The sequence below is a fragment of the Lytechinus pictus genome, chromosome 2 (genome assembly GCF_037042905.1).
Source record: "Lytechinus pictus isolate F3 Inbred chromosome 2, Lp3.0, whole genome shotgun sequence".
NCBI classification, from domain to species: domain Eukaryota; kingdom Metazoa; phylum Echinodermata; class Echinoidea; order Temnopleuroida; family Toxopneustidae; genus Lytechinus; species Lytechinus pictus.
Genome location: NC_087246.1, coordinates 60,594,303 through 60,612,242, shown reverse-complemented (window position 1 = coordinate 60,612,242; position 17,940 = coordinate 60,594,303). Strand labels below are relative to the sequence as shown.

General features: G+C 36.8%; 1 protein-coding gene across 1 annotated transcript in view; it reads right to left on the bottom strand.

Moving 5' to 3' along the window:
- Positions 1-11,107: 11,107 nt before the first annotated feature.
- The window catches only part of LOC129270174 (lactosylceramide alpha-2,3-sialyltransferase-like), a 9,342-nt gene continuing 2,509 nt past the window's right edge, over positions 11,108-17,940 (bottom strand). The window contains exons 5-8 of the mRNA XM_064095294.1: positions 16,960-17,055; positions 16,481-16,667; positions 15,395-15,538; positions 11,108-14,224 (exon numbers count right to left, since the gene is read on the bottom strand). Of these exons, the coding sequence (XP_063951364.1) occupies positions 13,976-14,224; positions 15,395-15,538; positions 16,481-16,667; positions 16,960-17,055 (676 nt within the window). The 3' untranslated portion in view covers positions 11,108-13,975. The remainder of the gene's footprint in view (positions 14,225-15,394; positions 15,539-16,480; positions 16,668-16,959; positions 17,056-17,940) is intronic.

Here is a 17,940-nt window from a genome sequence, read left to right as displayed (position 1 = left end):
ACATGGTATAAATCAGACATGGCATATCCAGTTATATTAAGTAATAAAGTGATTTAAAGACAATTTAAAGTTATATTATGGTGTAGTAAATGTATGAGGGAACCTGCATAAAAAGCAACGCTTGCTGAGTCTGCAAGATACCCCCCCCCCCTCCTTAAAAAAATATAAAATGTTGGTCTATAGGAAAATTAATGTAAAATGTAAAATTTATCGATTGCGTAAAGAAAGACCAAAATATCATAATTGTGGGTATTGAAAGTGTACGTATAAAAAGGGGTTTGCCACTATTACTCAGCCAGAGCGTACTAAACAAAATTTATTATAGTTTATTATATCCTACACAGGAAAGGTATAAGAGTTATCAGCATCGGTTTCAATTTATGTTTGAAAATATTCAGTGAGGTGTCATTGGCAAGACCGTTCACCTAATCCCCAATGGGAACACTTTGTGCACACACTTATATTTCCAACATTGATCTTCATCAAGAAGTGTCATATATATTGCACGATTTATGTCTACATATTTGAAAGTATATTTTGGGTTAGATCGGACGAAAAATGTATCTGATGGTGGAAGCAATGGAGAACTTAATGAAAGGGGCAAAATCCTTTGTTATACGGGACCCATAGTCATATAACAATATTTGAGCAGTCTATTCTTCTATCTTCTTGCCAAAGTAAACTGTGAAGAGTTTGTGAATGGCAGTTCCGAATAGGCTTTGAAAACAGCTATGTCAAGTGAGACAAGTCAGTGGGAGTAGTTCTGTTTGTTTCCATCCAGTCATATAACTCACGGCATTGTTGTCATCACCAACATCATCGTCATCATCATCGTCATCATCTTCTTCATCAGTACACTACTATTATTAATAATAATGATGATGATAATGATAATAATGATAATAATACAAGAATAACATCAACTAATCGCGTTTTAATCAGTGGTTTGTGCACACACATCCTAATTTCTTATTCTGTAATTTTAAAATCAAGTTATCGTGATATTTACAAAAAAGGGAAGATACCTGAAGTAAAGCTCTTACACGAAAATCTCATTTACAGGGGGGGGGGGGGAGTAGAAGTGACCTCCACAGTTGGAAGAGTAAAATAATTAAATAGTATATCATGCCTTACATGACCATACCGATTTGCTCATAATTATTACATCATTTTCCATTCAATCACCATTATACCAGACATACGGGGATGAAAGCATAGATAGGAAAACTGACAATTAATTCTCACAAAAATATATTGTATTAAAATCAAACATAATTTATATAAACTGTCTAATGTCTTTATTTGCTTGCCTTCAAATAAACAATGAACACCACTGAAAGAATTACATGTAACACAAATACATTTCATGTTTCAATTTCAATAGTATATATATCATGTGAAAACTGATAGCACCTAGATAATTAATTTTCAATGAAGCCACGAGTTCTTCTTATACATATACGTAAGATCGTATCTCTGTGCTTTTTAACCGACTGCCCCCTCCATTTAGATCAAAGTTATGTAAAATTACTATCGTTTCACTTGTGTTGAGTCCCCTCTTGTGCTAGTATAGGCAAAACGTACGAGCTTAATTACTGTCGATATAAAATTGACAAACATAAAAGGGGGTTACCATTACCACATTTATTACAATTGTACCATAAAGAAAGGACATCGCGGACCCAGAAAGAGGGGATTATGTTCACTTCTTTTAAATTACACATTTTTTTATCATCAAGGTATGCATCTCCCATCCCCATACAGACCAGTGTGTGTGTGTGTGTATTTGAGTTTTGTCAGACGTGTATCAATCAGTGCCTTGGATCCGCCAACGTATTACGGTACCTCTAATTTTCAAACTTCAAAAGAAAAAACAAAACGACTCAACCAATGTCCGTTAGTCTCCAATTCAATGTTTGTGCCATTTGTGATTTCAAGTGGTGTGCAATTAAGATAACGACATGCAAAGTAAACCTAAAATGTATTTAATGATCACTCAGAGTTTCCTTCACATTCACACACCGATAACATTATCTTTTCTGCTACTATTCAAAGATAAAGGCATTCTTTAAAGCAGCACGCTGGCTTCCAATTGTTGAAAAGATTATAAATTTCACAATAGCATCACAAAACCCCTGTTGCGTAATGAAGAATGGTAAGAATCCATGCCACTAGCTGTGTGTGCCTGACATGCTTCAAGTATTTCATTAGCTTTAAAGCCGATGTCACGATAGAATGAATTCTTGTGAAATGACTCTATTTCCTCGCTCACTCCACCACTTCATGAATAAAAGTATGCCTCTGGAGCATTTTTGATATTTTTGGTATATCTGTCGGATTTGTTTGTGTGGTTATGCTAAAATGAAAATTTTGGGTTTAAATGCATTAAACAAGAGTGACCTGCCACCCCGAAACCAACGATAAGTCGACCAAATGAATATTGTGATTTTTATTTTGCTTAGAAATTGTATATATATATATATATATATATATATAGTGTGAAAGAAATGGATGAAGAGAACAATGGTAGGCGTAGCTTAAATCAAGGTTCCCCAGAGCTATCTACCCTTTTGGAAAAATTGGTGATGCCGAAAAAATGTCTCTGCCGGGAATCGAACCCGGGCCCCCAGCTTTGAACGCCGGTGCCTTAACCACTAGACCACAGAGACGGGTTAGTGGCTAGGGCGACCCCGATCCGATTGACCGTCAGATAGACAGATTTTCGACACCATACCAATTATAATTTCCTTTGTCGGGTGAAGGTGGGTTTTGAACAATAACAAGCCGCCATGCCTCAGCCGGATCAAAGCTATTGCTTTGATACAGTACACGTATGGGAGAAAGTATACAAATGTGTGAAGTTATAACATGTACTACAGCTTTGGCAACTCTTTTATTTAAATATTGTGTGAAAGAAATGGATGAAGAGAACAATGGTAGGCGTAGCTTAAATCAAGGTTCCCCAGAGCTATCTACCCTTTTGGAAAAATTGGTGATGCCGAAAAAATGTCTCTGCCGGGAATCGAACCCGGGCCCCCAGCTTTGAACGCCGGTGCCTTAACCACTAGACCACAGAGACGGGTTAGTGGCTAGGGCGACCCCGATCCGATTGACCGTCAGATAGACAGATTTTCGACACCATACCAATTATAATTTCCTTTGTCGGGTGAAGGTGGGTTTTGAACAATAACAAGCCGCCATGCCTCAGCCGGATCAAAGCTATTGCTTTGATACAGTACACGTATGGGAGAAAGTATACAAATGTGTGAAGTTATAACATGTACTACAGCTTTGGCAACTCTTTTATTTAAATATTGTGTGAAAGAAATGGATGAAGAGAACAATGGTAGGCGTAGCTTAAATCAAGGTTCCCCAGAGCTATCTACCCTTTTGGAAAAATTGGTGATGCCGAAAAATGTCTCTGCCGGGAATCGAACCCGGGCCCCCAGCTTTGAACGCCGGTGCCTTAACCACTAGACCACAGAGACGGGTTAGTGGCTAGGGCGACCGCGATCCGATTGACCGTCAGATAGACAGATTTTCGACACCATACCAATTATAATTTTCCGGCAGAGACATTTTTTCGGCATCACCAATTTTTCCAAAAGGGTAGATAGCTCTGGGGAACCTTGATTTAAGCTACGCCTACCATTGTTCTCTTCATCCATTTCTTTCACACAATATTTAAATAAAAGAGTTGCCAAAGCTGTAGTACATGTATAACTTCACACATTTGTATACTTTCTCCCATACGTGTACTGTATCAAAGCAATAGCTTTGATCCGGCTGAGGCATGGCGGCTTGTTATTGTTCAAAACCCACCTTCACCCGACAAAGGAAATTATAATTGGTATGGTGTCGAAAATCTGTCTATCTGACGGTCAATCGGATCGGGGTCGCCCTAGCCACTAACCCGTCTCTGTGGTCTAGTGGTTAAGGCACCGGCGTTCAAAGCTGGGGGCCCGGGTTCGATTCCCGGCAGAGACATTTTTTCGGCATCACCAATTTTTCCAAAAGGGTAGATAGCTCTGGGGAACCTTGATTTAAGCTACGCCTACCATTGTTCTCTTCATCCATTTCTTTCACACAATATTTAAATAAAAGAGTTGCCAAAGCTGTAGTACATGTATAACTTCACACATTTATATATATATATATATTTTAAAACAAGTTCACACCGAAATTATGCATATAGCATTTTCATTTATTTGAAAGCAGGATAAAAGAGCCCTGTATATTAAATGCCTTGCTCACGGGCATAGCTGCCGCGGATCGAACCCCGGACTTTTTCATGTACGTATAGCCAGGCGCCTTAGACCACTCGGCCACGACACCTCCACCTTATATATATTCGTGAATAAGATAGACAAGAGAATAGCCTATTCAGTATCGAACTCTGATTCTAGACACAGCGAGGAACCATATAATGTCCCCATTCTAATTCAGATCGTACCCAGAGAATCCCCTTGTTATTCATACTTGAATAATACAAGATTACAGAAAAGGCGTTTACAAGCGAAGCTATGTCATCATGAATATGTTGTAACAAAGAGAATAAATCCAACAGACAAAGATGTTAAATGCAAATAACTCCTCAAAAAGTGGTTCTCGATTGTCCGACTTTTGCATTCAAGTTACACCAATGAATGAAGTGGAACAATTTTTAAAGAATAAGTTAGAACTACAAGATCTTGTTTGAAAAATCCCGAACTTTCATGTACGTGTATCTGGATATGAAAACACCCCTTAAGAAAAAAAATGATTTGCGTGCAGATACTTTCAATACATCTGAAGGGGCGAAACTAGCTTTTTTCCCCAAGGGGGGGGGGGGGCGACCAAAAGGACCCACTCGCGGGCCTCGAAGCGGCGAGCCTATTACCGTTATTATAATAAGTATTATTATTATTATTATCATTATTATTATTACTGTCGTTATCATCATAGGTTTTCCCGTCCAATATCGTCAAAATTTCAACCGATTTAATGATGTAATAATTCAATGTGCAACTAATTTGAATGACCTATGAGATCAACATTCAAATAGCCAAATACTTAATTCAATTTAATTCTATCGGCACGCGATTTCACGGTTATCCCATTTAAACAAGTATAAAGAACGATCAAATTAAAATAGCTGAAGAAGTGTTTTCAAATTCGCACCGGTACCCTCCTTGCGAACGTGTAGGAATTCAAATTCATTAATATGCAATCACTTATAGGATATAGACAGTGTTTTTCATTGTTATTTTTTATACTCCTTTTGAATAATTATGGAAATGGGTTTTACTGCTAAATTGGATGTTTACAATCTTACTGAAATGTATCATCCATCTGACAAACCATCATTGGAACAACAACTCGTTTTTGCTCCACTTTCATAACTATGGACTGTGATCAATACCATGTTTCTCATCCCTTCCCCAAAACGATATAATGTACAATTATGTAAAATAAAAAAGAACAAAGATAATAAAGAAAAAATACCTACCATTGGCATAGGTCATCCACCCACTCACTGGCGGATCCAGGGGGAGGGCACAGCCGGCTCGTGCCCCCCCCCCTTGAGAGGCACAATTAATTTTTTTCGCTGACGAAATACCCTTATTCTCTGGTTAAAAACCCTTTTTGCTAGTCAAATTGCGCCCCCCCCCCCCCCTTTGGGAAATCCTGAATCCGCCCCTGCACCCACTCATCAAATACCGTTTACAACCATATCCTATGTTACATGAATTACGTCTTTATTAAACATAATGAGATAAAATAATTTTAACTGAAAAGATTAGAAAAAATAGAAAGATAGGGTAAAGTTTGGAAAAAAAGTATTGTATAACGTAATAAAAATTGAACACAGAAACACGTTATCTTGAACGTTTAAAGTGCAAATATGTGTTCCGAAAAATGAAATTGAAAATTGTATTTTAGGCGAAATTAAACGATCAGTTCATCGTCGCGAAATTAAATGGCAACTTTGGGCCATTAATTTGAACGAATTTCTCTCTAAATTGAATTTCTACAAAATTCAAAGGAATGATATAGAACGGAATTGAATGCTGAATAAATGAAAATGAACCCTGTGTGCAGTGGGTTGACAAAATATTTCGAATTTGAACGTCCTTTCATTAATTTTAATGCAACTCTGATGAAATTGGACGGGAAAACCTATATTATTTGCTATTTTGAAGCAATTAATGCATTCCTAACATATACAAACACAATGTAAACCATCAAAGGCAGTTCATACTATCGGAATTTATTGTGTGGGTCTGGATGACAACCGCGTAGCAAGGATTTAATTTTGGATGGGGCGGTAATTGCACGCAAAGCGTGCGAACATTTCCACGGGGAGGGTGCAGGAAGGGAGAGCCCCCCCGCGAAGTTTTTCGACGTCTCTTCAAATTCAAATCAAAAGAAGATGTCTCTAGTATCATTATCAGCTCGATATCCAATTAACTTAATTGCTGTGCTTTAAAAAATTGTTTTCAAAAGAAACTATGAGCGCCTAAAAAATGAAAGTGGGAAAAGATTTGGGAACTTGAAATAATCCCTCTTTCCGTGCGATTGCGGACGCTGAAACGTTGAAGCTCTGAATTTTCGAAATTTCTCTGAAACCATAACTTGCTCTAATTCATTGGATTTTTATTAGATTGCAAAACTCGATTACGAAGGGGAAAATGGCTTCAAATGGGAAAGAGATGATACAAGGAGAGTAATTTTCTTTTCCCATGCACGCGAAGCCCGGAAACCTACGTGATTTAAGTTTTTTTAAAGTGTTATTTCGCTCATATTAAGCGCTTCCTTAAACTTGAGTGCTATTCAAAATAGCGCAAGGCAGGAGATGAATGTGCAGCGATATGGTATAAAGTTTCATCTTACTTTTGCAAATAGCACGGCACGAATGTTGTGCCTGCCCCTTTTTCCCAAATTTGCTTAATTGCTGAAAATAAGAAGTATCATATCGGGAGTGGCGGTAGTGTTTACCCGCTTCGACCAGAAGAGCGTAAATTTTTCATAAACCAATGTATACTTTATAATTTCTGGCAAGTAATACACGAGTCCCAAAGCCCGGGAGGGGGGGGGGGCGGAGTAGAAAATTGTGTGGGGAAACAAAGGGGAAAGCCAATTTCGAGATTTTCACGCGCGGAGCATGGAAGCAACATTTTGTATAAGAGAGAGAAAAACGTCTCGTTTAGGTTTTTATTCTTTTTGACAAAAAAAAAAAAAACAATAAAGCTATACCCTTCTTCCATTTTCTCCCCTCGTTCTTACTTTTTTTCTTTTTCATTTTCCTTTTTTTCTTATATTTAATGCACATTACTCTTTGACAGTCCAAGGGGGATTCAAACCCCCTAGCCCCCCCCCCTGTTCATCTGCACTGATATGTGACTGAAAAAAAATAAATTCTAATTTATCTCCTGTGGAGGTTTGGGAAAACATGTAGTATATAGGTCCTATGGAATATAATTATGGTGATATTTCAGGTCACTCTAATTCGCACTTTTTTTTGAAGCACCGGGAATTGTTTTTTTGTTACAACATATCACATACACAGGTGACAGATCTATGGGACCGTGCATCTCAGATTTGTAAAAATCATATCATTTGAAGAACTAAAGGTCAATGCTTGTAGGCATACAGTTTCTGATGATGTTCTGATCTGTGTTCAATAAATGAAACCTCAAAGAAATTTTCAAAGTCTTCATAATGCTTTCATTATATATGCTCTTTGGAATATATCTGTTACTGTTCATGTTTCCAAAAGCTCCTGAAAGTTTTTTTTTTTTATCTACAATGCATACAATCATTATGCATGAATATGCAAATCCCCCAACTTTAAATCACCATCATTTGAATTGGGAACCTCTTAGTTTCATTTGCTAGCCCTCGAAAGTTATTTGTCCTCGGACTTAGCTTGGACCCAATATTTGTCAACGAATCACCCCTTGCTCTCTGATTCCAGCAAATACATTTCAACAGAGACTAGATGCCCGAGTGTTCAACTATATACCGACTTATTCAACCAATGTTATTCTTGTGTAAGAAAAAGTGCTTCTTTTTTAGTGTACAATTTTGAGCAATTTTTGTTGGAGTTTTTTTTTATTCAATAGAGATTCATCACCTGGGATCCGTTGCAGAAAGAGTTGCAATCAATCGCAACTCTAAAAATCATGCGCAAGTTGATTTTCAACCAATCAACAGTGCGCATTTGGGACTTGCGATTGATTTTTTGGCTTGCGTTTAAACGCAACTCTTTCTGCAACGGGCCCCAGGGCATGTAAAAAGGGAAATATAACGATATGAAGACATGTAGCCCTTCTGACTCACGAACATTATACTCGCGACCTCAACGCACACTCGCCTGTTTTTCACTCACAATCCACACACACCCTGATACACCCAATCATACAACCATCACACACACACACCCCTTCAATCACGCACCAACGCGCATTCTTCAGAACCACATTTGTACACAAACACACACACGCGCGCGCTCGCCCTCTTAAACACCCACTCATGTACGCACCCACATCTTCACACACTCACCATGTAGCAATTTCAAGTTACATCTTCCCTTTTCTTGTAACATGTTTAAAGGCAAATTCCATATCATTACAACTTCAAGTAAATTTAAATCAGATACAAGTAAATCAAGCCTGATTCAAGCCAAGCCGTTGTTAATATGGATTTATCTGCAAAGAATATATTCCTTATTATATATGTTCTCTTATTGTGTACATAAATACATTGAATAATGCCGGAATGTGTACGGTTTAATCCAGATCGCCTGCACGATGAACGGAAGGTCATTCCATAATAGAACGATGACCAAAATCCTGATTATATAGGTACGCAAGACGTTAAGACGTATCAGAGAGTAATCTACTGGAAGGAGATACTGAAGACAATTAATATCCGATTGTGAAAAGTACCTGAGACAGAACATCTTATGAACGCTTTTAAGTGTCATTGACTTGGCAAGATGGCGATATATTTTCATTGCCATGTCAATTTAATAGCCTTAATATGTCGACATGGAGAGATGATAAATTTTATGCAAAGTACTTCATATAGAACATCGTATGGCAGATTTAAAGTGCCATCGACTTGATAAGATATTTCTTCTTGTCACGTGGATGTATAAGTATAATGCTGATGACAAGATAGGTTATATTGCCAAGTCGACGTATAGAAAGTAAAATGTCGATATAACGAGATAAACTATCTTGCCAAGTCGACGTATAAGTTATCGTGCAAAGTCGACGTATAAAAAGTTACATTTTAATAATAAATGACGAATGACGAGATATTGCCAAGTCGATGTTGTCATCGCGTGATACGTTATCCCGCCAAGTAAGCTTATATGAAAATGTCATCGAGTCGAGTTGTCTATATACGTATCTCGCAATGAAGACATGTCATCCCATGTGTCGACTTGTCAAACTTCCTAAATAGAAATATAAATTATGCCAAAGTTTTACTTCTATGTTATAGATAGAATAAATATAATATGGAAGACAATATGGGCAGATTTAATAATGTGCAAATTTGAGTAAAACAAGTGAAATGAAATATAATAAATAATGACTCGTACTCGGTCAGTATAGGAAACACATTTGACACATATCATTTATTGATTGAATCAAATCTATCAATTGATTAATGTATTCAATTCAATGTAATAATAGCAGGGCCCGCTGGGAGAACAGTTTTCGGAACTGAAGCGGCTACCCTGGGTAAATATACCGCTATTATTATATATTATTATTATAATTATTAAAACATTTGTTTTATTTCATTTCAAAATTTCAAGGACGAAGTTGCAATGTAAGGAAATACAAGCAACGTATTAAAATGATAACATAGACGACAAAATGATAACTATTCAAAGTGACGATTTTCAGTGACAAAGAAGTCACTTAACTCGATTTCATCTCAGCCTTGCTAACAAAAACTTGCAAACTCCTGTTTGTTTTTTTCAGTAGCGAGTCAAGCTTTGAGTCATATAAACAGGAAAGGTATTGTGATATCGTTAATTAATACTTCCATGATGTATGCATCATGGAAGTATGTTCCTGCTGTTGTGCAATTCGTTAGAAACGTCACGATTGTCTTTTCGTAGCTGAAAAAAATGAACCTATCGAAATTTTCTACGATCAATACGACTGCTACTACTAAACTGATACGGTCACTACGATCATTTCACAGTTAAGACCACGGTAGCAATCCAGACGCAAATCTTGACAGTATTCAATATTTTTAATGTATTTCATCGTATAGAGTTGTGAAGTATTTTAGGGCAACATAAAAGTTCAATTTATTGAATGGGCTACCATGTTTAAATATAAATAAATAAATAAATGAATGAATAAATGAACAAATAAATAAATAAATGAATAAATAAATATTGAGATCATGCTTCACTGAAGGAAGAGTGATACATGAATTCAATATTTAAAGCCGAAATAAGAGAGAAACAATCCATAACGCAAACTAAGAGAAGATTCCTTCATTGTCTATCACCACTGCAAAACAACAAATAACAGGGTAACTCTTTCGTAAACATGGTCAATTAAAGCCATCTATAAGTTACGCTCAGATATGTAACATAGTAACAATGCAATTATCGTAACTCTTCAGGGAGTGCTCGATTTTCTTAGCTCTTAAGCATGGCATATGCAGCTCAACAGCCAATCAAAGGCCACGTACCATTCCATGGAGAGTTACGATAATAGCTATTTGTAGTAAGTCTTATGCATTTGTCGCATAGGTTAATATGCATGACTGACGAGTCTGCAGGCACAGGTCCTGATTAGAACCGGTCCCGCTAGCACAGGTCCTGATTAGAAACTTTGATCTACAAGTATCTGCCTATTCACACAAGACTAATAATGGTGCGTTGCAAGAAACTTTCGATCAATTGGAAGTCTTTTTTCGGTCCCTAAATCAATCATATGTGCTGCGATAAAGGTGACGTCATATATTCGTTTGAATTAAATCATAGAGGAGTATTATAGAGTTACACTGTCCAGACCTATGCTTTTCATTCTGTTCTCCCTTATTTCTTCCATATTCTCTTTTTCTTTTCTTTTTTTCTTCTTCTCTCACCCGTTTTGCACTACTTCAAAAATGTTAGGGGAGGTCGCCTCCTGCCCCCGAGGTGCCGCCCCCGACTATAAGGCACCTCAATTAGCACAGGTAAAGGACCAGTCGTGAGTACAGTCGAGCATAGCTTATGGACATCTTTATGAAACATCCACTAAAAATAATGTATAATCCAAATCAAGATGAAAGATCGGGTGACATTTACTTTGTAAAAATATATACATATTAAAAAAAATAAATCGACTCTAGATTTATTGTAACACGAAATATAATCTGCTACATTGTATTTACAATACGAACGATTTAAAAACAAAGCCACTCGTTTACCATTTTGGTAGGCCTATTATTTCAGTAAACTTGGTTTTTTTGGCAATCCTCGCAAATAATTCGTTCACTTTGGCACATGTCAAATTCATATCTCTGTACTACGAGAGGTATGTAAGGAAGGCACATTTTAAAAAAATCTATATTTTCATTTTTTTTTTGGCTTGTAAAATTTTTCCTCGGAAAATGTGCCCCCATTTTGGAAAATCCTGGATCCCACTGATTACACATATTTTATTCCAAAGGCCCTCTGCTTCTAAACATTAAAAAGTTGAGTTTCCATGAGTGAATAGTAACATATTGAATTACATACCATCACTTTTTACTGGTAAAATGTGTCTAAAAATAAATAATCAGGCCCCGAGTCTGCTCTTAATTCGTTCAAACTCTGAAACAGTCTATACAAGTATATATATCTCTCTCTATGAGTGCACTCAACACCATAATGAGGGAAATATGTATGCTTGTTGTATTCCAATAAATATCAAATTCGCTTCCGGTAGTGCGGCTATAATAATTATGTTAATGATTTGTAGCACTACCACATTTACAGAGATATAGAAAAAACAATTATAGCATAACACAGAATAACCGTAGAAATAGACTCAAATATTGAAAGTTTCATTATCAAAACAGGAAGTCGGTTGCAATTTATAATTTCTTTTCTCCGGGGGGGGGGGGGTACAACAGCCTCAACCTAATCAACATGCTAGTCCTAAAATGTAGTTTTTGCTTTAATGTATCATGGCCAAATCATCGCATTCCTACATTCGTTTCATTTGATACATGACAGTGAAAAAATAAAACAGGTGTATATTCCCAGAAGAGTAAATACAGCAGAGCAAAATCAAGGTAATTGCCCCCCCCCCCCCCAAGGGAAAAATATAGAAATAATACAATATGCTTATGAAGATATCACAGATAGTATGCACAATGGTCAAAGACTTCGAGGTCTCACGGGCCTAAGATATTTCTCAGAGACTCGTGTGTTAAAGTGGCACTTTAATCATGAAAATAAGGATGAAATTCAGGGCTCAAATGTTTGCTACCAGTGGATAGGATCTATATCTGACAATCCATATCTGACCAGAAAAAAAGGTCTCTCGACTGGCTCATTTACAAAATAAATCGACATTATGAAGACATCTCATGAGAGATCAAATTCATCACCTGAAACCGGAAATAACCCCAATCCTTCCGCCAGTCAAATATACTTCCAAACTTGGTGATATTTCTTCCCAATTTAGAAAAAAGGAAGTTCAGTAGTTACCCTCCATAGAATCAGTGTTAGATGGACAATCATATTCATACACTTTGTTGATCAGCTATATCAAAATTTAACAAAAATGGAATTGGTTGGCTCGAATTAATATATTTTGCCTACCCATTGTCAATAGGCCCGTGCGGCCTCGACGAATGCAACCTGAATGACCTGAGCACAAGGGGGCGATATTGCTATATATTTCCCGGTCGCTACATTTTACATCTTATCTTATAATGTACATCTAAAATAATATAAAACACAATAGTATTCAAACCTTGAGGAAAGATAGTAGAAACAATAAAGAAGAGAAAGGAGGAGAAAGAGGAGGAGGAGGAGAAGAAGCAGCAGCAGCAGTAGAAGAAGAGTGAAGATCGAGGAGGTGGAGACGGAGGAGGAGAATTATAACCGGGAATATAAGATACGTTTGGTGTTTCTGAAGGCATGGCATTATACATAATAGAAAGTAGATACTATAGTTTATAATTTCAAACACAGTCATTGATAAATATACAACAAACAGGCAAGAGTTAATTTAACATTTACTTTGTACAATTAACCAAAGTACTGATTATTGCTGAGTGATCGAACAGTCGAATTTGGAAAGGGCATTTTTTTCAATAACTGAAATTTAGCACGTAAATGAAAGGCAAGACCGAGAGCATCGGTGGCGTAATTTGCAGATAATTGTTTTATCTTAATTTGATCATGCATATAAATTATTCCAATTTATAAAATAATATTTGAAAACAAAGATTAATTATTAAAAATATATTCTTAACTTTATTGGCAAGCCTTTATTTCACGAACTATTTCAAATATACACATTGCTAGATAAAACATCTTACAACATATTGTCACATGACTTTGTCGTGTGAAAGCGTATGCATGTAATAAAAAAGGAATGTAACTATTTTCATCATAAATAATCGTCATCATAAAACAGGGAAACAACCAGGTCGATACGCATGTGCTAGGGATTATCACAATTATGCAGATCCCACTTGGCATGCTTGGAGAAACTTTTATCAAATAAAATTGTGCAATGGTTGTCCACTTTACGCTTTTGTAATTTATTGCTTGTTTGCAATATGGCAAATAACCACCTCTATCAAACCAAATCAAATATTCCACAATAAAATACAATTCTTAATTTGGATGACTGCGCGCACTTTTTGAAATTTCCATCAAGCACCTGATTGCGCGGATTGCGATTTCTACCAGCAGTGAATCGTAGTCCTGCGTTGATCGGCTGCTGGTGGTATAAAAAATAATGGACAAATTGGTCTAGAGTTGGTTCCGTAGACCTCCTGTAAGATCATTGATGATTCCTTGCTTGACCAGTTTGTGAAGGAACTTCTTCTCGAGGTTGATTCCGTGGGTAAACGATGACATAATGGATTTGGTTTTCTCTGAGCTGTAGTAATGGATCGGTGTATCAGGGCGTTTGATATCGTAGCCGAACCCTGCCACTGATATCTCGTCGCAGAACCTCAGCGCCACCATGATTGCCATTGAACCCGTCGTTGGTACATTCTGCAGAAAGATGTGAGCACAATATTTTATCAACAAATTCTTGGAAACTTCATAAAATTCAACAAAATATAGTCATTGTATTTCCATAAATCTTTGTTAATTTTTATGCTTTGCAAAATATTCATTCTACATTTCCCGGAACTGCGACCAGCTCCTTTCAGCTTGTACCGCATGTCGATAATTGCAAAATGAATAACCCAACAAAATATAATAAAATAAACAATAATAAATCATCTGATTAACGAATTATTTCGTGAATCAGAACTTAAACGTTGCATTCATTAGACGCAATGAGAGTTTGTGACACAGCAATTAAGTGTTACATGGAGAAGATGTGACGTGAGTTGGTAACACAGACCTCAAATGCAAGTTTGTGAAACAGACCTTAAAGGTGAAATCTAGTTAACGAGACATGAGGTTATTTAACAGAACTTATAAATGTTGCATCCAGGATCTGTGATGTGATTTTGTGACAAAGGGCATATACGTTAGACACTTAAAATGTTGGGCAACATACTTTCCACTGTGTTGGGTAATGTTTGTTGGTAAATATAAATTAATTACCCAATTATTAGTTTTTATTACCAAATTCGGGCAGATATTAACCAATAGTTGTGTGGACGGTATGTTGCCCAGGGTTGGTTAAAAGTTGTGCATTTTTGCCCAACTATTTTAAGAGTGTAAGACGTGATGAGAGTTTGTGACAAAGAATTAAATGTTTACATCTAGAATATGAATATTGTATATAAAAGAAGTGCGTTTATAACAGAGAACCCAAAGTTGCGTCTAGATTTTTTTGATGTCTTAGTTAGTGACAAGGAAACATAAAGCGTAGCCTACATACAACATGTGTAGGAGACATGATGTATACTTGTGGCACAGAGCTGTACTTGAGTTCGTGAAAACTTTAAAACTTTACATCCAAAAAAGGTGAAGTGATTTGTGACAAGAACTTAAAATTGTTATCCAGAAGATGTGATATGACTTTGTGACACAGAGGTCAAACGTTACGTATACAGAAGACATGATTCACGTTCATGCGCATTCATGACATAGAATTCAAAAAAAATATTTCTACATAGAAGACATGGTGAAGCCTGGAACCATTGTGTACTATACAGTTTGTGTGACAGGCCATAATCACAGTAATTACCACTAGACATGACTTACCTTATCCATTTTGCCCTTCGCTATTTTAAATCCAATGAGATTAGCCGAAAGTTCTGATATGATTGCTGGATTAAATATTCGAAGATCCTTCCTTGGTTTCGGTACAAAATCCGCAGTCGGGTGCCAGAATCCCTTTAGTTTTTTCTGCATGTATGAAAAGGGGAGTTTAAATAAATCTAATCACATCAACCAATTAAAACATTTTTTTTATGTTTTGTATCGATTGACGATGAAAATAAATGTAAAACCTTGGTTTGTTTTGACGTTTTTCGTGATTGGGGTATTTCAGACTGATTTTGGCGTATCCGCTTTTCTTCAATTTCGATCGACAAGATCACTGCTCAGGGGGCGTTTCATGAAGAGGAATGAGTGACTTTTACCAAAATGTGTTTTAAGACACGAAAAATCTTTGCATCTGATTGACTAAGTCAAGTTTGTCTTCACTGACAAAATCTGTTAAGAAAACTTCCCCTTGGATCCTACTTGGCTCCAACAAAACGGCCTGTATATGAATGGCGAAATTGCCCATACAGGTAGTCCTTGTCTCCGCTCCTCTTTTTTTTTGGGGGGGGGGGTGGGTGGGCCCAAAGATAAGATTATTAGGGTACATTGTGGATAGTTGTGTCTGCTTCTTAGTTAACATGGTTAATGAAATATAGCTGAGGGAAATAAAAGAGCTCATTTCAGTGGCCGATTTATGAAAAAAAAAAACAATACACGGTATAAGTGCCATGGACAGTGACTGAGGGGTTGACCTCTGCCCCTCCCAGGATCACCGCACATAGGGGCCCCCTTACCAGTTCTATTATCTATTATAGCAAGCTTTACATTCCCACCCTTATAATATCTAACTGCAGGAATTTGCGTTGAAATCTCACCCTCCCATCTGTAACACCGTTGTTTTATTTAGCATGGCGATAATATTTAATTTCTCGTTCGTACGACCAAACTATCGTCTTTTCTCTTGCTTTTCTTCCCTTTTCAACCCCTTAAACTGTTTGCATTTTGTGTGCCCCCCAGCATAAAAGTGATCCTCGAGAAAAGAACATCCTTGCCACATCGTAGATACGCCACAGACAGGCTTACCAAGTCGCGACCTTCTATGATGTAGTCGATCCACTGAAGGTCGATCTGTTTGAATGCAACGACAAGCAAAGTCCAGTCCTGAGCGTAGACATCCGGGCTGAGAACCGAGCTCTCGGGATAGACAATTCGTACTGTGGTTTTCGTCCCAACATCAGTTTCGTATCCCTTGATGGGTGCTGTATTCAATCTGTAAAAAGAACGAGATGACCCGTAAGCATCAACGGGGCATAAGCTAGAAGATATTTTATTTTGTTCCCCCGCTCTATTTTTAGTTTTTTCCTTGTTCTTGTTCTTCATCATCATCATCATCATCATCTTCGTCATCATCATCATCATCATCATCATCATCATCATCGTCATCATTATCATCATCATCATCATCACTACCATCATCTTTCCAACTTCTATTCCATCTTTATTATCACAATGAACATGACAAATGACCAAAGGATATACGGGAAATCACTAAAATATCTTACCTGAATACCGCGTCGTATTTGTCTATCTCACTACCAAGCTGGGCCCCTTTCATTAAACCTCCATTCCCGATCACAATACACCGACGACAGGACAACCTTATCGTGATTTATCGGAAAATAAAAAGCAAATAATCACTATTGATAAGGGGTACTCTGCTATCCGAGGAACCGGAATAACTTTTATTGGTAACATGGGTAAAATGGTACACTTTAGAAATATGATTTTTTTTTTTAAATAATTAATATTTTCACCGTTTATTCTGATAAGTTCAGGTGATTCATGACAGATCGAAATGTTGGCAATTACGATAACCACAACTACATAAAAACAACTAAAATGAGATTTTGATTTTGAATCCTGAACAAACTTACTTTATGGGCCTATACTGTCTTTAAATACTAAGAGTAGTTTGACCAGTTCACTTTCAAATAGACATAATTACAAAGTTCTGCTACTAATAAAAAATACTACCTGACAAATCTACTGACATAAAATGCAGCCATTTTATATTTTGCTACATGTTTTAGGGGATTTATGAACATTTCACCCAAAATTAGTGCTGATGGCAGGGGACTCTACAAATTGGCCTACGAAAAGAGACTGTTTTGGTAAAGTATATTTGTATACCCTCCAAATGCTTACTTTTCCCACACAAATTCAAAGGTGAATACATTGACAGTACGATCATTTTATATCGTTACCACGTACACTTTCAAAGAGAAATCTGTCGAATACAGTATATAATTTTTGCAATATTCCAATATTCATTTGATGGATCCACAATCAGCAAACTTATTTTTCAGTTATCTCTTTCTGAGAGTATAGCTGAGGGAATGGAGAGATAACTGAAAAATAGAAATATTTTTATTCCACTTATTTCCGCTCACCATACATAATGATTTATTTTTGTTTGTATCATATCGTGTGTACTTGATATTCATTTGTATTGCCAATTCGCAAAGTTGTTTACTTAAAATTAA